The 23,626-nt window shown below is 44.0% G+C and overlaps 1 protein-coding gene across 4 annotated transcripts in view; it reads right to left on the reverse strand.

The window, feature by feature from the left end:
* The window catches only part of plce1 (phospholipase C, epsilon 1), a 325,759-nt gene that overhangs the window by 156,929 nt on the left and 145,204 nt on the right, over positions 1-23,626 (reverse strand). For all 4 annotated transcript variants that reach the window (XM_080205534.1, XM_080205532.1, XM_080205533.1 and 1 more), the window contains exon 2: positions 21,876-22,161. In XM_080205534.1, coding sequence (XP_080061660.1) covers positions 21,876-22,161 — 286 coding nt within the window. The remainder of the gene's footprint in view (positions 1-21,875; positions 22,162-23,626) is intronic.

Raw genomic sequence — 23,626 nt, forward strand, 5'->3', positions numbered from 1 at the left:
ACAATCAACAATGGTTTCATGGCCATCAGTAGATTCTTAATTCCAGATTTTTATTGAATTCAAATTCCACCCTCTGCCATGGCGGGGTTCAAACATAGAAACTTCCACACATTATTAGCAAAACGAGAGTTTTCTTGTCCTATTGCCAGTGATGATTTTTGTGTTGCACTTTTACAAGCTGCCTTTGCCATTTTGCATCTTACAGACAGTGCTTCAGAGAGACACACTGGAAAACGTTGCTTTGTACAGAGCTGTCAGTGTGGGTACATAATAGGTATTCACGATGGAATAGATTGTCTAATGGAGGGTTAAAAATGTGTAGTGAGAGATCAGTAATCACAATATTGCAGCACCTCCTGCCAGTTATCTTAAACCCTCTATTTAGCATTTTCACGTTTGTTACTGGGAACAACAGTCACCATGAAACTTAAAACCCAAAGTGGTCTAATTTTTTGACACCATGTTACTACACAGGGCTGAGCGCCACTACGAATTCCAGACATTAAGTCATACAGAACACATTATTATTTTGGTTCTAGGTGAAAAGACCCAAATTTGGGAAACTCAGACAACTTCAGGTTCAGATTTACTTGAGAATGGAAACAAGGCACGAGAGATAATATGTACAAAGAAATCCTTCTGCATTTGGGAAATAATATTTGTTTATGTTCCATTGCTTCTTTTGGGTCTAACCTCTCATGTGTCTTCTTAAGAACGTAAGAAATAGGAGCAGGAGTAGGCCATCTAGCCCTTCGAGCCTGCCCCGCCATTCAATAAGATCATGGCTGATCTGTCGTGGCTCAGTTCCACATTCCCGCCCTCTCCCCATAACCTTTAATCCCCTTGCCTATCAAAAACCCATCAACCCGCGTCTTAAAAATATTTAGCGAGGTAGCCTCCACCACTTCAATTGGCAGAGAATTCCAGAGATTCACCACCCTTTGAGTGAAGAAGTTCTTCCTCAACTCCGTTCTAAACCGCCCCTCCTTTATCTTGAGGCTGTGCCCCCTAGTCCTACTGTCCTTTCTGAGCAGGAAGAGTCTCTCCACCTCTATCCTATCCATCCCATTCATCATCTTATACGTCTCAATGAGATCTCCCCTCATTCTTCTAAACTCAAATGGTCAATAAAAGTGATGTTGAAGAAGGCTCAGGGATAAGTCACTAGTTTGCAAAGGGCACAATGTACGGCATGGGGCAGGTTTGCTCAGGATAGAAGAGATGGCATTGGCCAGTTGTATCACCAGTACTGGACTATGAGTGACTGAAAAGATACCACCTTCCCTATCAGATTACCAAGGACTGTGTACATCTCTTTTCACAATCATTACCGATTGAGGGACGGTGATACATATCATCTCCAATTAGAATGATTCCATTCATTGTCCCACATCGCCAGAAAGAGATTGAATGACGATGATTATTTATTTATTTATTTATTAGTGTCACAAGTAGGCTTACACTAGCACTGCAATGTCGTTACTGTGAAAATCCCCTGGTTACCACACTCTAGTGCCTATTTGGGTACTGAGGGAGAATTTACCATGGCCAATGCATCTAACCAGCAAATCTTTTGGACTGTAGGAGGAAACCGGAACACCCAGAAGAAACATATACAGACACAGGGAGAATGTGCAGACTTTGTACAGACAGTAACCCAAGCCAGGAATTGAAGCCAGGACCCTGAGGCTGTGAGGCAGCAGTGCTAACCACTGTGCCACTGTACCCATCAATCTCCCCATGGGATGAGAAGCAATTAACAAATACTCAAACATATACAGATATTGATACTATAATCACTGAGCCACTGGGTACTGCCTGAATCATGCTGCTCTAATTATAGGATCTCCTCTCCATTCTAATACAAAGGCTAGGATTCATATACACTGGAAGCCTGCCTCTGTTGCTATGCTTACAGCTTTAGATCTGGAGCATGAACATGGTGGAGAAAAACAAGAGTGTGGGCACTAGCTAAGATTTGAGAAAATCCAGCAGTAGATGCTTTCATTGTGATTAATAATCATAAGCATTTTTTCACTGTAACTCGCTGTGGCTGCTGTCAGACATTGCAAAGTCCAAAACCTTCATCATCTTAGCCAATCATCACTGGGTAAGAATGCTGAAATTTAATTTGATTTTAAGATTTCTTTTGCCTGAATGTGAGCATTTCAGGGCAAGATTTTAATTTGGAAACAATGGCTGGAATTCTCCAGCTGTTCACACCAGTCAGATTCTCTGGTCCAACCAGCAGTGCACCCCTGCCTGTGGATTTTCCGATGGCATGGAGTGCCATCAATGAGAAATACCATTGATAGCAGCAGGACCAGGGAATCCCCTCGCCAGCAAACTGCCTTCCACCACTGGGAAACCCACGGCTAGAAGTCGGGTGTCTGGCACATATTCCTTTGAAACGTTCTCTCATTCAATTGTAACATCAGTTGTGTGCCCAGGTCATTCCTTACTTGTTTGATGATGATTGAATAGCTATAGGAGATTCTTGCACTGTCTGCCTAGAGTCTCTGCCTCTTGGTCACCCATCCCCTTCCAGCCTGTGGAGTCTGAGCCTGCAGTGTGATCACCTCTCTATATGTGCTATCCATGATATTCTCCACCCTGTGGATGCTTCAGCCACTGCTCCAGCTCCAAAACACAGGATTACATTCAATCTTGAAGGCTAATTGTTTATTGGCCTTCGTAGCGAGAGGATTTGACTACAGTTGCAGGGATGGCTTGCTCTAATTATACAGAGCTTTCGTGAGGCCAGACCTGGAATATTTTTTGGTCTCCCTATCTGAGGAAGGATGTTCTTGCTATAGAGGGAGTGCAGTAAATGTTTAACAGGCAGATTTCTGGGATGGCGCGATTGACGTATAAGGAGAGATTGAGTCGGTTGGCATTATATTCACTGGAGTTCAAAAAAATGAGGGATCTCATAAAATCTATAAAATTCTATAAGGACTAGACAGGAAGGATGTGGGAACTATGATCCTGATAGTGTGTGTGTGTCTAGAACCAGGGATCATAATCTAAGGGTATGCAGTAAACCTTTTATAACTGAGATGAAGAGAAATTGTTCAGCCTATAGAATTCACCACCACAGAATGCAGTTGAGGCCAAAACATTTTTGAAGATGGAGTTAGATATAGCCGCAGCTGGAGACATTTCCTATACAACTGCTGGCCCCAAGTGCTGGAAATGTTCCTGGCTTCCCACATGGATCATGAGGAGCACACCACAATTTCAAGCTCCTTCCATAGCTTATCCATTTAAATTAAACTTTTGGAAGGTGCTTAATATCAAATAATATCAATTACTTTGTGGCCCTCATTATCATAGAATATAGGTCTATTAAACTATAAACCACAAAAAAACTTACAAACTATAAGTGATAAAAGTAGTAAATACTTCTTTGACCTGATCCACCACTCACCAGGTAGCTATCTTCATTGTGGCCTCTATCACTGTAGCTGGGCAAGACAACTCTCTTAAGAGTTAAAAAGCAAGAAAGTGAAGAAAAAGAAAGCAAAAAGCATCTATTTCTCAATTCCCACTGTGCTCCAAATTCCTAATGCTCATTCTGGCTGTGTCTCAGTCACCATAGAAGACCTACTAGTGTAGAAGATGGCCATTCAGCTCATTGAGTCTGCGCCAACTCCCCGAGTAAGCATCTTACCCAGGCCTCACCCCATCCCCTATCTCCGTAACCTTGCACCTTTAGCACAGCCAGTCCATCTAAACTATATATCTTTGGAGTGTGGGGGAAAGCCGGAGCAGCTGGTGGAAATCCACATTGGTTAAGGTACAAAATCCGCACAGTCACCCAAGGCTGGAATTGAACCTGGGTCCCTGACACTGTGAAGCAGCAGTGCTAACCACTGTGCCGTCCCTTATATGCTAAATACCACCACACATGCACAAAGCTCTCTTGTCTGTTTCCACATTGAGGTAGTGAAGTTATATGACATTTTGGAGATTCAACCTAAGTGTTTTGACATTCCATGCTGAAAGTCAGTCACTGGCAAAGGCCTCCACAATGTCAATCACCTCTCTGATGCCTACATCAGGTGGTGATGTGCGCCAGAAGAAAATAAAGCAGCAATCCTTTCAAAACCACTTGTTTAGGGCCATAAATACTTCACTGAAAATATAAATCATTTGGAAAATGAAGGCACACCAGTTGAAGTTAACTGACTTAATCAGAAGCTATCTCATAAGCATCTACAAAATATAAAAGAAGGATTTGTAAAGTGTTGATAAAGTAGGATGAGAGGAAGATGGCACAGTGGTTAGCACTGCTGCCTGACATTGCCAGGGACCCAGGTTTGATTCCAGCCTCGGGTCACTGTCTGTGCGGAGTTTGCACATTCTCCCTGTGTCTGTGTGGGTTTCCTCCTGATGCTCTGGTTTCTTCCCACAGTCCAAAGATGTGCTGATTAAGTGGATTAGCTACAGTAAATTGCCCTCTAGTGTCCGAAAATGTGTAAATTTGGGGAATTAGCAGGATAAATATGTAAGGTTATAGGGATAGTGTCTAGGTAAGGTCTCTGTCGGAGAGTCGGTGTGGACTCGATGGGTCAAATGATTCTTCCTGCACTTAGGGATACAATATGAGCAATTTAATCCAAATGGCCTGTTTCTGTGTTGCACATTCAATACATTATAAAATACAGTATTACAACCATGTGATAGCCTCAATGACTAGCACTTGTATATCCGAAAGTGATCTCACACTATATTTATTCACTAATATTACCTTTGGAGTTGGACTCTTCTTCAATGTTAACTTCATATTGAGGAGATGCTTACGACAATAGTTTGGCATCCAGCGTTGTGAATAGTCTGTATTTCTCTACATTCTCTACACTCAATCTACTTATATTCATTATTAGAAGATTAACACTGAAACATGTGTGCAGAGGCTTTTGGGGGAAAACGTTGCCTTTTCTAAATTAAAAAAAAATTTCTCTCTCTAAGTTGTCAGGAGAGCTAAACTTGCCAAATCATTTGTGAAGAGTAATGATGAAATTGAGATGAATGTTTGATGAACAGAATTTCATTGTAATGGCAATTACAATTGCCATTATTTCTTAGCATAATAGGATGGTGTCACAGTAATGGGGCAGCAGATAAAAGAGATTGAAGTCAGTTAGAAGAAGCTGAGCAAAGTCACAGTTATTCTATTAGCACCTCAGAGGTCATGGGTTCAGAGCTCACTGACAATTTATGAATTTCCAGCTGAAAGGATTACATTTCTGCTCAGACTAAACACCACCAACGTGATGGTAAAACATCAATTAGAGACAGTTTTCTTTTTGAAAAGCAGCCACATTTGTCACAAGCCTCGCTGTCCTTTACACCGACGGGGGATCTCTCCCTTTTCGACTGAACAAGGAAGCAAATGACAATTTGTCAGCGAAACCTTTCCTCTTAGAGAGCAGTGTGACGGTTTTGACAATCAAGCATCACAGATCACAAAACACGAAAGGAGGTTTCCAATGGAAAAAAAGAACATAACCAACTCACTTATGAAGGAATCGTCCATCCTGCTCACATGGCAAATCGCTGTAAGTCACTGTAAAACCACCCAGTGGCAGGTACCTCCAAATCACAGAATGACAACACACTGTACTCCTCTACTTTAGCTGTCAGGCTGCAGCTGCTTAGATCAGTGCATCACACTGTGACAAAAACACATAGCTAACGTGCTTCTTGCAAGCCATGAAGGAGACAGACTTTCAGATGCCTTAAAGTGGATCAGGTTACCGCCACATACAGATAAGAGTACAGATTGGGTGACTCCAAAAGAGGATATCACACATCGCAACACTGACTCATGTCCTACTTAAGCCAGTGCTCAGTACTGCAAGCTCTATAATACATCACATTATACTTCAGGCTATGCGTCACAGTTTGCAACGAATTTGCAGGCTGGTTAATTCACAATATGCCTGGTCCATTTCTTTCAACCATGCTGCTCTCTGCCACCACCCACTCCTGTCCCCATCACTGTCCCCTACCCCGTCCCACAAAGTTGTGGGTGATCTTTCCCTCTGCTCTGTAATTTTTCAAAACTGAAGAACTTCTTGACTCGAAGATGCAGATTTCACTTGACCTCCTCTGCTTCTGCCATTATTGCTTTAGATAGTTTCCTGGGATGAGGTCAGGAAGGGCTGATCTCGCTATAATTTCCCATCTCTTTTTATAGAAAGGCCCTTTGCCCGTCCAGATTGTTTATATTTTAGATTACGTCAATTCTGATTGAATATTTCTCTCAGGACTATAGGTGAAGTTTGCATCAAAATAACAATTACAACGAGATGCCAATATTTCACTTATTCAAAGAAATCTTATAAAAAGATTTCAAGCTTTTTGTTTAAGGACAATACATGCAGGAAATGTATAAATTAGGACACACTTGTGCTGCTCACATCTTCTCCTGTACTAAACTCTGAACACCCATCACCTCAACTCCCTGCTTTATCTTCCCCAATATGCAATGTTATTACTCCATATTACCTCAGCAAACTCCTTCTGCCACATTCCCCTTTACATCTACTGCTCTTCCAGCTCCGATTTACCATTGTGTTTCCTCTCATGTTGCAGCCACTACACCCGCGCACTCCAGAATTCTCCTCCTTAAACTCTTCCCAAAACTCACTATCTATCCCCAACTATATCTTCAAGCCATTTCACAGCACCTACAAATTCAACGTCAAACCTTCACTTTGGGGAGAGCTCTGAAGGGATGAACTGGGTGGACAATTGCCTCTGGTGAATTCTTACCACCCCAGCCACCTCCAGCACTGCTTCCAACACTGTTCCCAACAACGTTCCCTAAACCAGTCCCAACAACGTTCCCAAAACCTGTCCCAACAACGTTCCCAAAACCAGCGCCAACATTGCTCCCAGCAATGCTCCCAACACCATTCCCAAAGATTCCAACAATGCCCCCACCAACACTCCCAAAAACACTCCCAACAACAGTCCCAACAACTATCCCAGCAAGGTTCCCAACATGCAATGGTCCCAACAGCAGTGCCATTCCCAGCACCAATCTCAGTTCCAGTGCCAGTGCCAGCACCACACCCACACTAAAGCAATGAAGCTGGCTCTGTGAAATGTGTTTCATTCTGGTTAACAATTTTAATACCTAATAATTTAAGTACTCATGCTTCAATTAGGGAAACATTATTTCAGAAGGCCATATATTTCAGAATAAAACCTGATTTTAGTATAGTGGATGCCATTAACATTTTGCATGATCATATTCTATGTTTTAGAGAAATGTCTGTCAGAATGCTAAGATTAAAGACAGCAATGTTCAAACCCCCATGTGAACAAAAAGTCAATCCTACTGAGACAGAGGTTCTGAAGAATGACTATCATTTATCCATGTCATAGCATTGAGTAAATCTCCACCAGCAATCACAGTGATATGACACACCAACTGCTTTCTTGCCTATTCTGGGCAGCCAGTATTAGCAGCAGCCTCTGAGAGGTCAGGTGTAACATTCCCAGATAGAACGAAAAGGAAAGATCCCTCCATCCAAAACCAAAGGTATGCCCCAAATCCAGCCTCAAAATAAACCCCCTCCAGAAACAGGGGGATGTACTTGTAGATGTTGTACATGGTCTCTCTGTGGGAGGGTACAAATTTTCTTTTGTTGAATTTCAGGTAGCTTTCGTACTACAGAGAATTATTGGGTTCAAACTTGTTTTAAGGAGTTCAGCCCCCTTAGTGTTGGGAAAAGAGAAAGAACGACTTGTATTTATAGAATACCATTCAGCACCTAAGAACCTCTCAAAGCACTCTATAGCAAATCAAATACTTTTGAAATGTAATCAGTATTCTTTTTCTAATGTAGGAAAATGTGAAAGCCAATATGTACACAGAAAGATCCCAGAAACTGTAGTAATGAAATGATTGGATGATCTCTTTTAGACATGCTGGCTAAAGGGTAAGTGTAATAAATTGAAGATGACTCTATGCGGCTCACAGTAACAAAGGATGTATTGCAATGATATTTACAACAAAAGGTCTAACAGAATTACCTATATAATACTCCCCTCTGGCCCCAACTGAGGATCGTCCCCAATCTAGGATACCTGCCCTTGCACCCAATTGGCTCAGTTTCCCGCTTCAACACTCCGTAGGGTCTGGCCTGATCATATGACCCTCAGGGACTGTCCCCTTAAAGGAGCCATGCCATTACAGTAAGTATTGATCAGGACAATGGGCAAATAGCATCATGGGATCTTGTACGGCCACCTGAGAGGCTGGTCCACCTGAAAGATGACACTTATGGCAGCACAGGGCTCCATCAGGACTGCAGTGGTGTGTTGGCCAAGAGAAAGCTGCTCACATTTCTGGAGTTAGACATCGAGCCCACGACCTAGTGGCTCCGAGACAAGGTTGCATCTACCTCTTCACTTCAGGTAGATCAATGGTCAGAGCTAACAGAATAATGGGGTAATTTTCAAATGGCCAATGAGAAATCAGCAGGTGGGAACATTGGACAACTATTTGACACCCTTATTGAATTTCCTGTCAGGCTTTTACACGGATGGATGGCACACTCACCCAGAACATGTGGGAGACTGTTTAAATATGCAAAGTGTCCGTCAACATGTGGGGAACTCCAATTTCAATTTTCAAGTTCAAACCATCAGGACTGTAAAGTAGACTACATGGTATCAGGCATTGAAAGCCATATCAGAGATCCTTACAGAGGCCATGAATGACCACTTTACAGCAAGCTGGGATTTTTGGGGGTGGATGCAGAATGTTGGTGGGGCTCAAAGGAATGGAGGGTTTCTCTGTGTCCCACAGAAATTAAAGCAGCCTTTCATAAGCCAGACAAATGATTGCAGCTCAGCATTAAACTGAAATGAGGCCCAATCCCAGCAGGTGATTTTCTGATAGTGGCTGGGGACAGGCATCAAACAGGCCACCCATTTTTGACCTGTTATGCATGCTGGGGCATAGCCTCTTTAAGGGAATGGGGCAAGTGACCTGGGTGTGGGGTGAGCTGGTTGGGAACCGTCCTGACTGGGCAATTAACATTTGGAGTGTGGAGCGAGTAGACTGAATAAAAGACCTGTGTTCCCTGACACCTGGCTGTGGAGGAGTTATTGAGGAGATCCCTCAGGGATTTAACAGGGCCAAAGTTAATAATTACCCCCACTGCACCAATTTGTTCCTTCCACATTGACGAACAAACCTCACTTAATTCTAATTGTCTTCATTATCCAAACAGACGTAGACACCAAGATGCTGCTCCAGGGAGAACAGCAGATTGAGGGAGGAATTAGCAAAGCGAGTGTAGGTCTTTTGAGAAGGTCATAGTCCGTGTATTAAATTATATCACAAGATGTTAGGCTGAATTTTATTTCAGATCACTGCGTCTGCCTAATTCAGTTAATTTGCCTCAACCACCCAGGGCATCGCTTTGACCATTTTACTAAGTGCTGCCCAACTCTGTGCCATTCTGTTCCACAAAATTAATGTTAACCCTTTTGCTGTTACTTTGAGGCTCACCTTCACGATGGTAAACTGGCACCCTACGGAGGAAACAGCGTTAGATTGACACTCAACACCTCCTTGGCACCAAAAAACCAAATCCAGAATTTGAAGCAGGGAAACAAAATATTGCGTATAGTGACACTGTTTGTGTTGGTTGAAATTAAAACAATGTTTTCCTCAAATTTTCTTTGACTCCAAAAGATCTGCATTAGAAAAACTTGCCTCCAATTTTCCAAAATAAATGTCACAGTTGTTTTAATCAAATGCGGTGCCAAAGGTTTCTGGCTGGGTCGCTGTCTGTGCAGAGTCTATGATGGGTTTTCTCTGGGTGCTCTGGTTTCCTCCCACAGTCCGAAAGACATGCAGGTTAGGTGCATTGGCCATGCTAAATTCTCCCTCAGTGTACCTGAATAGGCGCCGGAGCGTGGCGACTAGGGGAGTTTCACAGTAACTTCATTGCAGTGATAATGTAAGCCTACTTGTGAAGCTAATAAATAATAATAATAATGCTTGCAATGCCACTTTCATACATTACAAAGCATTGCGTCCTGCACTTGAATTTGAGCAAAATACAACCTATCATGCACTAATCATCCCATTCCCCTGTCCAGTATTGCCATCTTGTCCTCCAACATGTCCAGTTTAAAACTGTCATCTTTGAGTCACTTTTTAGCTTTGCCCCTGCCCACCTTTGCAAATTCTTCCTCACTCCCATCCCATACCTTTCAGTCCTCGGACTCTGGTCTTTTGTACATCCCTCCATTCCATCATTTGCAACAGAGGTTACATTTATTGGTGGGCAGGTCAGGACCTTCCATGTGTCACTGCGGACTTGATGGGCCAAAGAGCCTCTTCTGCACTGTAGTATCCTGTGATTGTCTTGGTGCAACCTCCATCCTTGACTTCATACACTCCTTCCATCATTTCTTAAAACCTTTGTAAATTTCCAACCAAGCAGCTGATTTGCTACTTGTAGCATTGATGTTGCTTCTTTTATCCAGATTCCTCCTTGCTCGTCCCCAACTGCTCCCCCTCTGTACTACCACAGCTTTTGCTTTAGGGGCCCCACACAACTTCATGCTGTTGTTGAAAGGCTTTCTACATTTTCCTGTTTCAGAGTTTTTATTCCAGTTAATAAGCTGGCAATAAATCAGGAGCGTGTTCACAACCAGCAGGGTAGAAATTCCCCATCTGTTGGCTGGATTGAATTTGGAATACTCCATATTCATAATTACTGCTGTGACCAGGTTGGCTACAAAGGATTTGCTATGGGTGTTTGGCAAAGAGATTGACATCAGAGCAAATAGAATGACAGATAACAAAGGGAGTCAGAGAGAGGGAGAGAAAACGGAATGAAAGTGAGACAGAGAGGCAACAGAGGGAGAGAGAGAGCCTGGCAGCAAAGTGAGTCAGAGAGAGAGAGAGAGAGACAGCAGAATGGGAAAGAGAGAGAGAGGGAGACAACAGAGTGAGAGAAAGAGAGAGGCAGCAGAGTGGGGGAGAGAGAGACAGAGTGAGAGAGAGAGAAACAGATCGCAGAGTAGAAGACAGAGTGTCACAGAGAGGAGGTCAACCTGATGCTTGTTGTTGTGGGGGGGAATGAAGATGCACAGATGTTTGTGGGGGTGGAAAAGGGGTGGTGCTCTGATGCCTCTATGGTGGGAGGAGGCTTCACCCCAACACTTGGGGGGGGGGGGGGGGGGTGGCGTTCCTCTGTGTTCATGGGGAAGGGGGTGGAGATCATTTTTAATCACAGATGGGAGCACTCTTTGAAGATGTAAAGAGCACCGTGAGCTCTATTAGCCAGAGTAACAGTGCAAAGCACAACCCCAGATTCCCTATGCACAGAATCTGAGAGAAAACTCGACTGTGCAGCTGGCGAGATACACCAGTGTATCTCACTGAAACTGGGCGATTCCACTCATGGTGTGAGACATATTTCCAATTTACCACCAGGACACACTTATAAATTTCATCTATTATCATCTTAAGTCCTACTCAGAAGATTTTTCTTTTAATTTTTTTTTAGGGAAACACGCTGTGTTTATTTGTGTTTGCTTATGAAGCAAATTAACTTTAATTTGAATGTAAGTCTGAGCCAGAATATTTTGCTCGTGAAGCACATTTTAACCATAATAAATGGCCATAAAATATTGCCGAGCAGAAGCTGGCTTCACGGCCAGTTGTGGGCAGCTCCATATAAAGTCTGATAAGTAATCTGAAGCAGATTGCATTAGTAATCTGAAGCAGATTGCACAAGTAATCAATCACTCCCAACACACAGTCGATAATGAATAGATGTAAACATTAATCAACAAAACTCTGCTGGCAACAAAACCAAAATAGGAGAGGCATCTGGAAAATCTGCGTAAAGGCAGACTGCTGATCGAAAGCCAATCACATTCCAGTGCACAGGTCAGGAACCAAGAATCAAAAGTAGATCTGGAATGCTGGCCTGAATTTTCCAACCTCACTCGCAGTTGGGATCCTCCAGTCCCGCTGCAGTGAAAGGCAACTTGGCTGAGTGCCAAATTCTCCATTCTTGCTGGCAGGTATGAGACCAGAGAATTCCAGCCACTGTGTACAGTTTTGCCAGTTGCATTGGAGGCAGTACAGCAAAGGTTCACTACATTGGTCCCTAGGATGGGGGTGTGGTTGTCGTACTGTGATGACTTTGTGCCTTTAAGAAATGCATTTTAGTCCTGCTTCTTGTGCAAGATCTGAATGAGCCGTTTTAAAAAATTATCAGTGTGCTGGGTCTATAACCGATATCCTGTATTGTTACTGCAGCAGCATAATTGCTGGAATGTTTGTTTTAATCCAAACTAATGCTGTTCTGTTATTTTAGTGTTCCCCTGGGGTTTTACAGAGCAGGACTTGTTTTGGTTGATTAATATAAAAATCAGGTGACTAGGTTGAGTTATGAGAACTCAAGCTCAGTCAGCTATTTGGGATCTTTAGAGAGAGGTCACTCTCTATCTCTCTTTTTCCGTCTGGATTTAGAAACTGGAATTTGCAGGAAATAAATATCTTTATCTGAGATTTTGCTGCTGGAGAGGTGGATCTTTTTCTGAGAGTCTTCTGTATGAGGGTCAGAAGACAGGTGTCTCACTGGATCTCTGTCCAGAGATGTTGAAAGGCTGGGAATCTAGCATTCATGTAAACATCTTGGTTTTTGATGCTAACTGGTTCTAAAGAAGGAATTTGTGTCTATACGGATATTGCTTAATTTGGAACAACAGAGAGAGCTAGTTGTTAAGAGTTATACTTTGTCATGTTTAAGTATTTTAAATAGGTAAAAGCTATGCTAATTATTTTTGTTATATTTTAACTGTGTTCTTAAATAAAGCTTGTTTTGATTAAAGCTTCCTAGTGGGTCAATTGACTCATACCTGGAGCAAAGCACCTTATGTTCACCCTAATTCTAAAATCAAATGCAAAAGTTAGGATCTAGGCTAACTTCAAAATATACTTTGGCGTTTCTGATCTGCTCCTTAACACTATGATCAAAGCCTGGGTAAATTTGGTCTATATTCTCTGGAATTTTGAAGAATGAGGCACAACCTCAATGAAGGAGCTAGTTAAAGTGAACACAGGGAGATTGTTTCCGCTGATTAGGAAATCTAAAAGACGTCAGCACAGTCTCAGGATGAGGACAAATTACTTCACTCAAAGGGTTGTGAATCTTTGGAATTCTCTACATCAAAAGATTGTAGATGCTCCATCAATTTTTAGTCTCTCAGGGGATTAAGGGAAATGAGGAGCAGGCAGGAAAATGGAGCTTAAGCCCAAGATCAGTGATGATTGCATTGAGTAGTGGAACAGGCTCAATGGGCCATATGATGGCACAGTGGCTAGCAGTGCTGCCTCACAGTGCCAAGGACTCGGAATTGATTCCGGCCTTGGGTCACTGTCTATGTGGTGTTTGCACATTCTCCCCATGTCTGTGTGGGTTTCCTCCGGGTGCTCCAGATTCTTCCCACAGTCCAAAAATGTGTGGGTTAGATGGATTGGCTGGGGTAAACTGCCCCTTAGGTGTCAGGAGGACTAGAAGGGTAAATATTTATTGCAATTTTCTTTGTTCTTTAGAGGGATATGGTCCCTGGAAGTATAGGGGGTTTTAGTTCAGTCGGGCAGCATGGTCAGTGCAGGCTTGGAGGGCTGAAGGGCCTGTTACTGTGTTATAATTTTTGTTGTTCCTTGTCTTCATGGATTTCCTCCGGGTGCTCCGATTTCCTCCCACAGTCTGAAAGACGTGCTGGTTAGTTGCATTGGCCATGCTAAATTAGCAACCATAATTCCACAAGATTTTGGGCAGTAGCTTTGACAAAGGGTCTGGACTTGAAACGTCAGCTCTTTTCTCTCCTTACAGATGCTGCCAGACCTGTTCAGATTTTCCAGCATTTTCTCTTTTGGTTTCAGATTTTGGATAATCATGGATAAGGACAAGAGTGGCCCTCGAGTGAGGGTGCTCAATTGGGTGTGGGCCAGTTACATGCAGGTTAGACAGGAACTGGGGAATGTGGTGTGGGAATGGCTATTTGAGGGCAAATCCACGTCTGGCATGTGGGAGACCTTTAAAGTCCAGTTGATTGAAGTGTGTAGGACAGACATGTCCCCACAAAAAATGAAGGATAGAAATGGCAGGATTCGGGAACCATGGATGGCAAGGGAAATTATACACTTAGTCAAAAGGAAAAAGGAAGGAAACGGTAGGTCTAGGCATCTAAAAGCTAACAAAGCGCTTGACGAGTACAGTGAAAGTAGGAAGGAACTTAAACATGGAATTAGGAGGGCTAAAAGGGGTAACGAAATATCTTTACAGACAGGGACATGGAAAATCTCAAGGCTTTTTATGCATATATTAGGAGCAAGAGGGTAGCAAGAGAAAGAGTAAGCCCACTCAAGGACAATGGAGGGAAGTGAAGCCACAGGAAGTGGGTGAGATCCTTAATGAGTACTTTATGTCAGTATTCACCAAGGAGAAGGATATGAGGACGCTCTAGAGAACGTCAGTATATCAAAGGAAGAAGTATTGAATATCCTAAATTGCATTAAGGTAGACAAGTCCCCGGGGCTGGGTGGGATCTATCCCAGGTTACTGCGGGAGGCAAGAGGGAAAATAACTGGAGCCTTAACAGATATCTTCACATCCTCTTTGACCACAGCCGAGGTTCCAGAGGATTGGAGAAGAGCCAATGTTGTTCCCTTGTTTAAGAAAGGAAGCAGGGGAAATCCAGGAAATTATAGGTCAGTGAGCCTTGCAGGGAAGATTTTGGAGAAGATACTGCTGGACAAGATTTTGTGCATTTGGAAGAAAATGGACTAGTTGGTGACAAACAGTATGGTTTAGTAAGGGGAAAGTCATGTCTCACCAACTTGGTTGAGTATCTTGAAGAGTGACAAAGATGAAAGCATACAGTATGCTTGCCTTCAACAGCTGGGGCATTAAGTACAAGAGTTGAGAAATCAAGTTGCAGCTATACAAGACTTTGGTTAGGCTGCATTTGGAGCATTGTGTACAGTTCTTGTCATCACACGACCAGAAAGACATGGAAGCTTTGTAGAGAATGCAAAGAAGGTTCACCAGGATGCTGCCTGGTCTCAAGGACATTGGCCACGAGGAGAGGTTGAATGAACTAGGATTATTTTCATTGGAAAAATGGAGGCTGAGGGGAGACCTGATAGAGATCTACAAAATTATGAGAGCCATAGACAGGGTAGATAGTCAGAGGCTTTTTCCCAGGGTGGAAGTGTCAATTACGAGGGGGCATAGATTCAAGGAGAGAGGGAAAAGAGTTTAAGGCAGATGTGGGGGGAGAGAGTGGTGGGTGCCTGGAACATGCTGCCTGAGAGGGCAGAAGCACCACATTAGCAACATTTAAGAGGCATCTGGATGGGTAAATGAATAGGGAGGGAATAGAATAGAGGGATACAGACTGAGCAAGGGCAGAAGATTTTTTTTTACTTTAGTTAGGGCATCATGATCAGCACAACTTGGCGGGCCGAAGGGCCTGTTCCTGTGCTTCAGTTATACAGGGCATTGGTGAGGCCATGGGCAGGGTTTTTCTCCCTCTCTGTGGCAGTGGCGGAAGTGGGCGTTGCTCACTGGCAGTGGGATCAGTTGTCAATTGGGTTTCCCGCTGAACGTACCTGGATAACCCATGGCGGAGGAGTGCCCTCAGTGGGACCGCTGCCGTGAATAAGAGCAAGTTTTCAGCGCACATCTCGAATACTGTACATAGTTTCATATCCCTCCTTAAATAAGGAGACCAAATGTGTTGGAGGCGACTCAGAGGAGGTTGACTGGATTGATACCTGGAATGAGTGGCTTGTCTTATCAGGAAAAGTTGGATAGTCTAGTGATAGACTAGATTGAAGTATATAAGATCCTGGATGGTCTTGACAAGGTGAATGTTCAAATGGTGGGTGGAACTTCCCATTGTTTTGTCTAAGAGATGTCTCAGGTGAGAAAAGGAGTAGCACATTAGCTACACAGGTGGCTTTTCTCACCATGTTATCCAGCACTTAGACAAAAAAAAATGGAAGCATGCTGGATCCGTAGACCCCACAGAATTCCTCCAGATTCATCGGGAAGCCCTTCCCCACATACACAGAGAAACCCCCCTCGCCCCCATGCAGCTCATCAGAGGAAGACCCCCGCCCCTCCCCAACAATGTTCCTTGATCTCTCTGCCTGGTTCACGTTGCTCCAGACCTTGCTAATGTGAGGGAGGAATTCCCAATGTGTGGAAGGGCGATACAGCAGGGAAGCCCACTGATGGGGATTGAAACGTGCCTACATGAGATTCCTGACCTTGCTCAGTGGGAACCTCATTACATCAATGGCAGGGGCATTCGGAGACAATCACATTGCGAGATCTCACGGCGAGACTCGTTTTTGCCCTCTCGCCAGATTTCTGTCCAAGCTGTCATTTGGGTGTAAAGTCCTGGCCGATGTTGCCTCTTGTGCGCGGGTTCAGAACTAGGGGCACAGTTTAAAAATTAGGGGTCACCCTGATAGGATGGAGAGGAGGAGATTTATTTTTCTCTCAGAGGATTGAGAGACTTTGGAACTCTCAGAAAGCGGTGGAGAAGGGGGTCGCTGAATATGTTTAAGGCAGAGATCATAGATTCTTATAAGGCAAGGAGGGGTGAAAGGTTATGAGTAGATTTGGAAAGTGGAATTGGAAACACAGACAGTGCAGCACAATCTTATTGAATGGTGGGGCAGGTTTGAAGGGCTGAATGGCCTGGTCTTTTCCTAATTCGTGTGTTTGTATGTCAAGATCCTTTCTCAGGGCAATGAAAAGTACAAAGCACGATCCATTTGGGGAACTGCAGGGTCAGTTCAGTAGTTGCTGTCTTTCATTTGTAAATGTTGCAATGATCATTTATTGTAGCTTTCAGAGATGTTACAGAATAATGTCCTGGTGATAGTATGCTGCAATATGGCTCCTCCATGCCAGACCTGGCAAATTCGCAGTGCTGCGGCACCAATTTAGGATTTCAAAGGGAATTTTATTTTGCCCAACTTTAAGAGAATTTTGAAACAGGTTGGAAAACAGCAGGGTCAGGATTTACTGCAGTGTCTGTTACGGCGCGATAAAGCTCAGCTGAGAAACAAACATGATCAATTGCCTGGCAAACTGTGTTGCCGCTATGGAGGACATGGCCACAGCCTATCAGTACATGTTTAGGATTGCTTACTGCTCTAGGTTCTTCTGCTGCTTACAGCACTGTACACACAGCCAAATAAGGTAAGGATTGGGGCTGGTCACATGAGGCCGCAAACCATCTGCTCATTAGAGTTTTTAAAAAGTGAGAACTTTAAAAGGAGAACTGGACTCCTAGCCCAATCCAAAAGGAGATTGATAAGATATTCCAAGCTTTTGAAGGTGATATAGTATTTATGCGCCATTGCCTTCAATGGATACAAAAGCACAGGCTGGGAAACGACGATTTCATAGAATGATAGGATCATAGAATCTCTATGATGGAGAAAGAGGCCATTCGGCCCAGCGAGTCTGCACCAACCACAATCCCACCCAGGTCCTATCCCCATAACCCCACATATTTACCCTGCTAATCCCTCTAACCTACGCATCCTGGGACACTAAGGGACAATTTAGCATGGCCAATCAACCTAACCTGCACACCTTTGGAATGTGGGAGGAAAATGGAGCACCCGGAGGAAACTCAAGCAGGCATAAGGAGAACACGCAAACTCCACACAGACAGTGACCCTAACCGGCAATCGAACCTGGGTCCCTAGCGCTGTGAGGCAGCAGTGCTAACCGCTGTGCCGCCCATTTAATATGTGTTCCCATGTGTGCCAATAAGTGACACTGGGAATTTACCCTCACATTTCCAAAATGCAGAGGAGAGGGATTGGGATGCAGTGGTGGGGGGAAGCGGGGCTTTGTTTTGGGGGGGGGGGGCGCTGATTAAAGAGGATGCAGATTTGACTAAGTGCAATAAAAGGAGTTGCATATACAGTTATTCACACCTTTCATGGCACAGTTTTATTCAGGAGGTTTAGGAGCAGATATTTCAGGGTGTAATCCTATGTTCTGAGCAGGAGGTCACATTGGTAGACAATGGGAGCTAAAGGCTCAGGCTGTTCTGTGGAGCCATGCCACCACACCCACCCCCCGTCCCACCAAACCCCAGGCACGCAGGACCAAGGAATAATCCAAACATCCTCCTCCCAAGACACTCTAATAATCTGCAGTGAATGCAGACAGTAGACTGTGGGTGGATGTCCCCATTTCTCACTCTGTCAAAATGCTTGCTGTACAAATGCTCTGGAGAGTTTAACATGTAACCTTTTCTAAAACTCTTTAAGAGTGATGAATGAATCCCTCCCAGCGCTTAAGGTCCGAGGACATTTAAAAACTGAACTTCCACACAACGTCCTGTCATCAGAAGTCCCGCTCCTAAACTTGGTCAGCAAGTTGTGTTTACAATACAAATTACTCCTTCAGATGAACTTAAGTCGTTTGGAATTAAAGGGACCATGTCAATGAAAGCTGTTGTCGAAGAGTTGCAACATTTTCAGCAGAGGGCAATTAACCATTAATTTAGAATAGAACAGAAAATATTCAATGGCACGTTTTGAAATATTTGAACTAAATGCATACTAATTATATCGTTCCCACCTTCTTCAGTCATTTACAAAAATCAATTCGGAGCTCGTGGTTCCTGTGAAACCCTCTTTGAGGAGCAGGAGATGTAAGGATCTGCCATCCCCCACCTTGATACCCACGAGACAGTGTTCCTCCTGATATATTGGTATATTGCGCTGGATCCCATGTTCTTTCCAGCCCTCAAGGTGAGCTCACCTCACCCTGGCATTGGGCGTATTGCTTTGGCATTTTGCCATAGCCTAAGTGGACAGCTTAGTCAGAGAAAATTTTTTTTTGGAAATGGCAAGTTTTCCTGAGTTGCAGCCAACTGCGATGCACTCGATTGCCAGACAGAACCCAACCTCTGAAGAGGCTGTCTTGAACAGGCACACAAATACCCCTTCATTTTTTATATATCCGTTTATGGGGCGTGGGCATCATCGGTTGGGCCAGCATTTATTGCTCATCCCTGAGGGTATTTAAGAATGGAATTGAATATCCATTGCTGTGGATCTGCAGTCAGCAGGCCAAATGAGGCTCAGATTTCCTTCCCTAAAAGACATTAGTGAACCAGATGGTGTTTTACAACAATTGACGATGGTTTCATTTTTTTAATTTGTGAGAGCCACTGGTTGGACAGCATTTATTGTCCATTCTGAGTTTCCCAAAGGCAGCTGAGAATCAACCACATTGGCTCTGGAGTCACATATAAGCCACACCAGGTAAGGACGGCAGATTCCCTTCCCTAAAGGGCATTAATGAACCAGATGGGTTTTTGCAACATTCAACAATGGTTTCATGGTCATCAGTAGACATTTCATTATAGATTTTTATTGAATTCAAATTTCACCATCTGCTGTAGTGGGATTCGAACCTGGGTCCCCAATAACTTTTGGGTCTCTGGATTACGAGTCCAGTGACATTACCACTAGGCCACTGCCTCCTCATAGGCACACATGGCACTGGCAGAAATTCAGTGACATCATTTTGCCTTGTTCTGTGGCAGGAGCAGAAGCAAGAATCATGCACTTTCATTTAGGCCCCCAGATTTAGAGAGATAACAAAATAAAGCATCTCAAGAGCAACCAGGAATTGAAGCACACTCCCCAGCCATCCAGACAACAATAGCTGGATCACAGAATTTCAGCTCTCCTCTCTTACTAAACCATCCCCATGCCAGACGGCATATGGATAGGCCACTTACCCCCCCACCTTCCCATCTCATGTCACAATATCAACTCACACACGTCACGCAGGGGAAGCAATGGCCGAGGGTATTATTGCTAGACTATTAATCCAGAAACTCAACTAATGTTCTGGGGACCCAGGTTTGAATCCAGCCGTGGCAGGGGTGGAATTTGAATTCAATAAATTTTTAAAAATGGATTCAAGAATCTACTGATCACCATGAAATTTTGTCGATTGTTGGAAAAACCATTTCTGGTTCACTAATGTCCTTTAGGGAAGGAAATCTGCTGTCCTTGCCTGGTCTGGGCTACATGTGGTTCCAGAGACACAGCAATGTGGCTGACTCTCAGCTGCCCTCAGAACAAGGATAACTAGGATGGGCAATAAATGATGGCCAGCTAGCAATGCCCATGCCCCACGAATGAATAACATTTTTTTAAAAAAAATACTGCGCTAAATGCAAACGCTGTTGTGTCAGGTGATGGTCAATGAAGGTTTACAGAAAGCTGACACCAGCAGTAAAAGACAAATGAAGAGATAGAGTGAAGACAGGGTTGAATTAAAGAAAGTGAGAACGTTTCCCTCAGGTGGCTGAAAGAAGATTGTTTTTCCTCATCAAATAAAACCTCACTAAAGGGGGAGGACAAGCAAAAGGAGATTGCCTGTGGATTTATTCAACAGGTCCACCAAAAACAAATGTTATTAAATCCTGACAGAAGCTAAATCCAGCTTGGAGTGTTTTGCTCTGTTGCACAGTATAGCCCAGATAGGAAGAGCTCTGCTTAAAGAAGTGTCACCTGCTAATGAACTAAGCTCACATTTGGCACATTAAAAAATAACATTAAACCACAAAGGTCACACTGAATAGCAAGGAAACAGACAGCAGTTCAGTTTAATCCATCAATAAGAAATGGTTTTTGTAATAGGTGCTGAGCCACTCACCATAGAATCCCTACAGTGCAGAAGGAGGCCATTCAGCCCAACGGATCTGCACTGACTCTCCAACAGAGCATCATACCCAGGCCCACTCCCTGCCTATCCCCACAATCCCACATATTTACCCCACTAATCCCCCTGACCTACACATCTTTGGACACAAAGGGGCAATTTAGCGTGGCCAATCCATCCAACCTGCACATCTTTGGACTGTGGGAGGAAACTGGAGCACCCGGAAGGAACCCACACAGACACAGGGAGAACATGCAGACAGTCGCCCAAGCCGGGAATCGAACCCTGGTCTCTAGCGTTGTGAAACAGCAGTGCTAACCACTGTGCCACCCATTCCTTTTCATATCACACTGCACATCTCCTTGCAAATATTGATATCAACCTTACTGATTTATCCCCGAGCAGCGTGCGACCTAAAGTATTTCACTACCCCATTGATCAATTTAATATCTGACAACACACAGAGAACAAGCAATCATTAACTCCTTCACAGCTGAAATACCTTTGAAGCCTTTAACATTCTCCTCTCAACATTTTCAGAGGATGAAAAGTATCACCATTTGCAATCACGAATACAAATTTCTTAAAAACAAACCAGCCATGGATTCCATCTGTCATTTCACGAAGAGAATTAAAGTCTTTGTAGTTCAGTTCAGCAGTGCACCTTTCGCAGAATTGCTAATTAACACCCAGAAACACAACTTCGATCATTCCACCAGTCAAGTGCTTTCTGCACAACCCACTGAGAACAGGCAGGGAAATCTAACTAGCGAATCAGAAATAAAAAGCATGAAGGAGGTCACTTCATTCTTCAGAAAGAAAACATACAATATGCAAAACACAAAATCATTCCAGCTGCAGGGGACGTGTCAGAATTATGCTGTTCAATCTCAACGTACAAGAAATAAGAGTCCATTCAAATTCCTGCTGTGTTAAAATGCAGAAATTCAGAATTATTTCCGAAAGCACCACGGAAATTAATGAAGCAGGAAATGAAAACAGTTGCCTGAGCTGAATTAGATCCAACGTGACAGACTCCTCGCCCCTCGGTGCTCACACCCGCTAAATCGGGGAAAACAACACACTCACCTTTAAGCATCGCTCTTCCAGGCGGTGCCCCTGAAGGACTCGGAAGCGCACTCCTCGCCCCGGTGGCTGTGGCTGCTTCCAGCAGAGCGCCAGCCACGTGGTCAGAAAGGGCCGTCCTGTGTAGGGTGGCACGGAGTTCAGGCGCCGTGTCGTGGACCCATAGCTTAATGCAAGTCCCACCTCCGCAGCTCCTGTAGATGACTGCCGAAGCCAAGACCTTCCTCGATGGATGCAGCAGGTAATCAAGTGACTCTGTCGTCCCTGCTCCTCTCAGTGCATTATGAACCTGCAAACAATTGTATCGACAGGTCACTGCCTGAACGTTAATAGAAAAATTGATTGTTAAGTAAGACTGATGGCACTGTGAAGTAGGCACCAAGACATAATGACTTAAAAACACCAAAAATGTATAAAGAATCTTGAATTAATGTGCCTGACTGAGATCCAAATTTATAGATTCTCGAGAGAAGTGTAACGTATATTTTGCTGTTACATTCCTTCGCAATTACATGTCAGTGATAACATACCACTGTTTAACACTCTCTTTTCCATGATTCTCTCAGTGCTGTTCTGACTCTAACATACAGTGTTGGAACCGTAGAGGTAGAGTGCACACAGGGGGACAGGGGAGTCTCCCCAGTAGAAATGCTTTGAAGTAGATCTCCACTAATCAGTTCCCACAAAGTGTTGAAGGGTTCCTCTCCCTCTCCAGTGCAGAGTGACCCAGACTCTTGGAATTTTTCAATGACATTCCTAACTAATTGGGTCAAGATTGAACAATCCAAACCCTTGTCTTTTTATTTGTCTGTACAGCTCTGTGTGGTAACATTTTTGCCTTACATCCAAAGAATTAAAAAAAAAACCCAAGTGATTTATTTATACAAAATACATATTTTTAATAAAGTGCCAAGTAATACATTTGGTCTAAACAAAGCGATTAGTAACTATTTGAGTTTGCAGTGTCACTAACTAATACAAAGAAGGGTTACGAGAAAAGGGCACAGATCTTGCTATGGCAAGTGTTGCACGTGACCTGAATGTATAAGTTAGCCAGCAATGTAATATTGGGTAGAGAGTTCGCATCATAGACTGGAATTTTACCACCACATTACACCCATTTTCCGGCATGACATGGTCATAAAGTGGGGCATAAAGTGATTAGTGCAATTGAATTGACGCTTATTTTCGTGACTGGCATCATTTTACGAGCACAAGATTTCTAGCACAGTCATCCTCTCACCAGAAATGGCCGAGAGGGAGGTTAATTTATGGAAATTTATTTAAATGAGCATTTCTACGTCATTAGCGAGCCCAGCGCTCGATCATCCGGGCTCGCCTGCCTTAATGACCTCGCCAGCAAAGGTTCTCACCAGCCAGGAATAGACATGCTCCCCATGAACGGGGCGTAGTCGATTTGGCCTCGCTGGTGGAACTGGAGGCCATTAAAGTCCCCGGGGATGCCGAGGGCAAGGGTGGGGGGGTGGGATTTGTCCCTTTGGCAGTGCCAGTCTGGCATTGCCACCTGGGCCCTGGGCGATGCCAGTCTGGCACCTGGGCGATGCCCACTAGGCAGTGCCGGGGCGGGGCCAATAAGGGAGGGGCTAATGTGGGAGAGGCTAATGGGGGAAGGGCCGCTGCCGCTCTGGAGCGATCAGTGAGGGGAGGGCATTGGGTCTGCAATCGGTGGGAGTGGGAGGAGGTCCCCGATCAATCTAGGTGGTGGGGAATTTGGCAGGCGCTGCATCTATGGC

This window comes from Carcharhinus amblyrhynchos, chromosome 17 (assembly GCF_965287045.1).
Source record: "Carcharhinus amblyrhynchos chromosome 17, sCarAmb.v2.hapA, whole genome shotgun sequence".
NCBI classification, from domain to species: domain Eukaryota; kingdom Metazoa; phylum Chordata; class Chondrichthyes; order Carcharhiniformes; family Carcharhinidae; genus Carcharhinus; species Carcharhinus amblyrhynchos.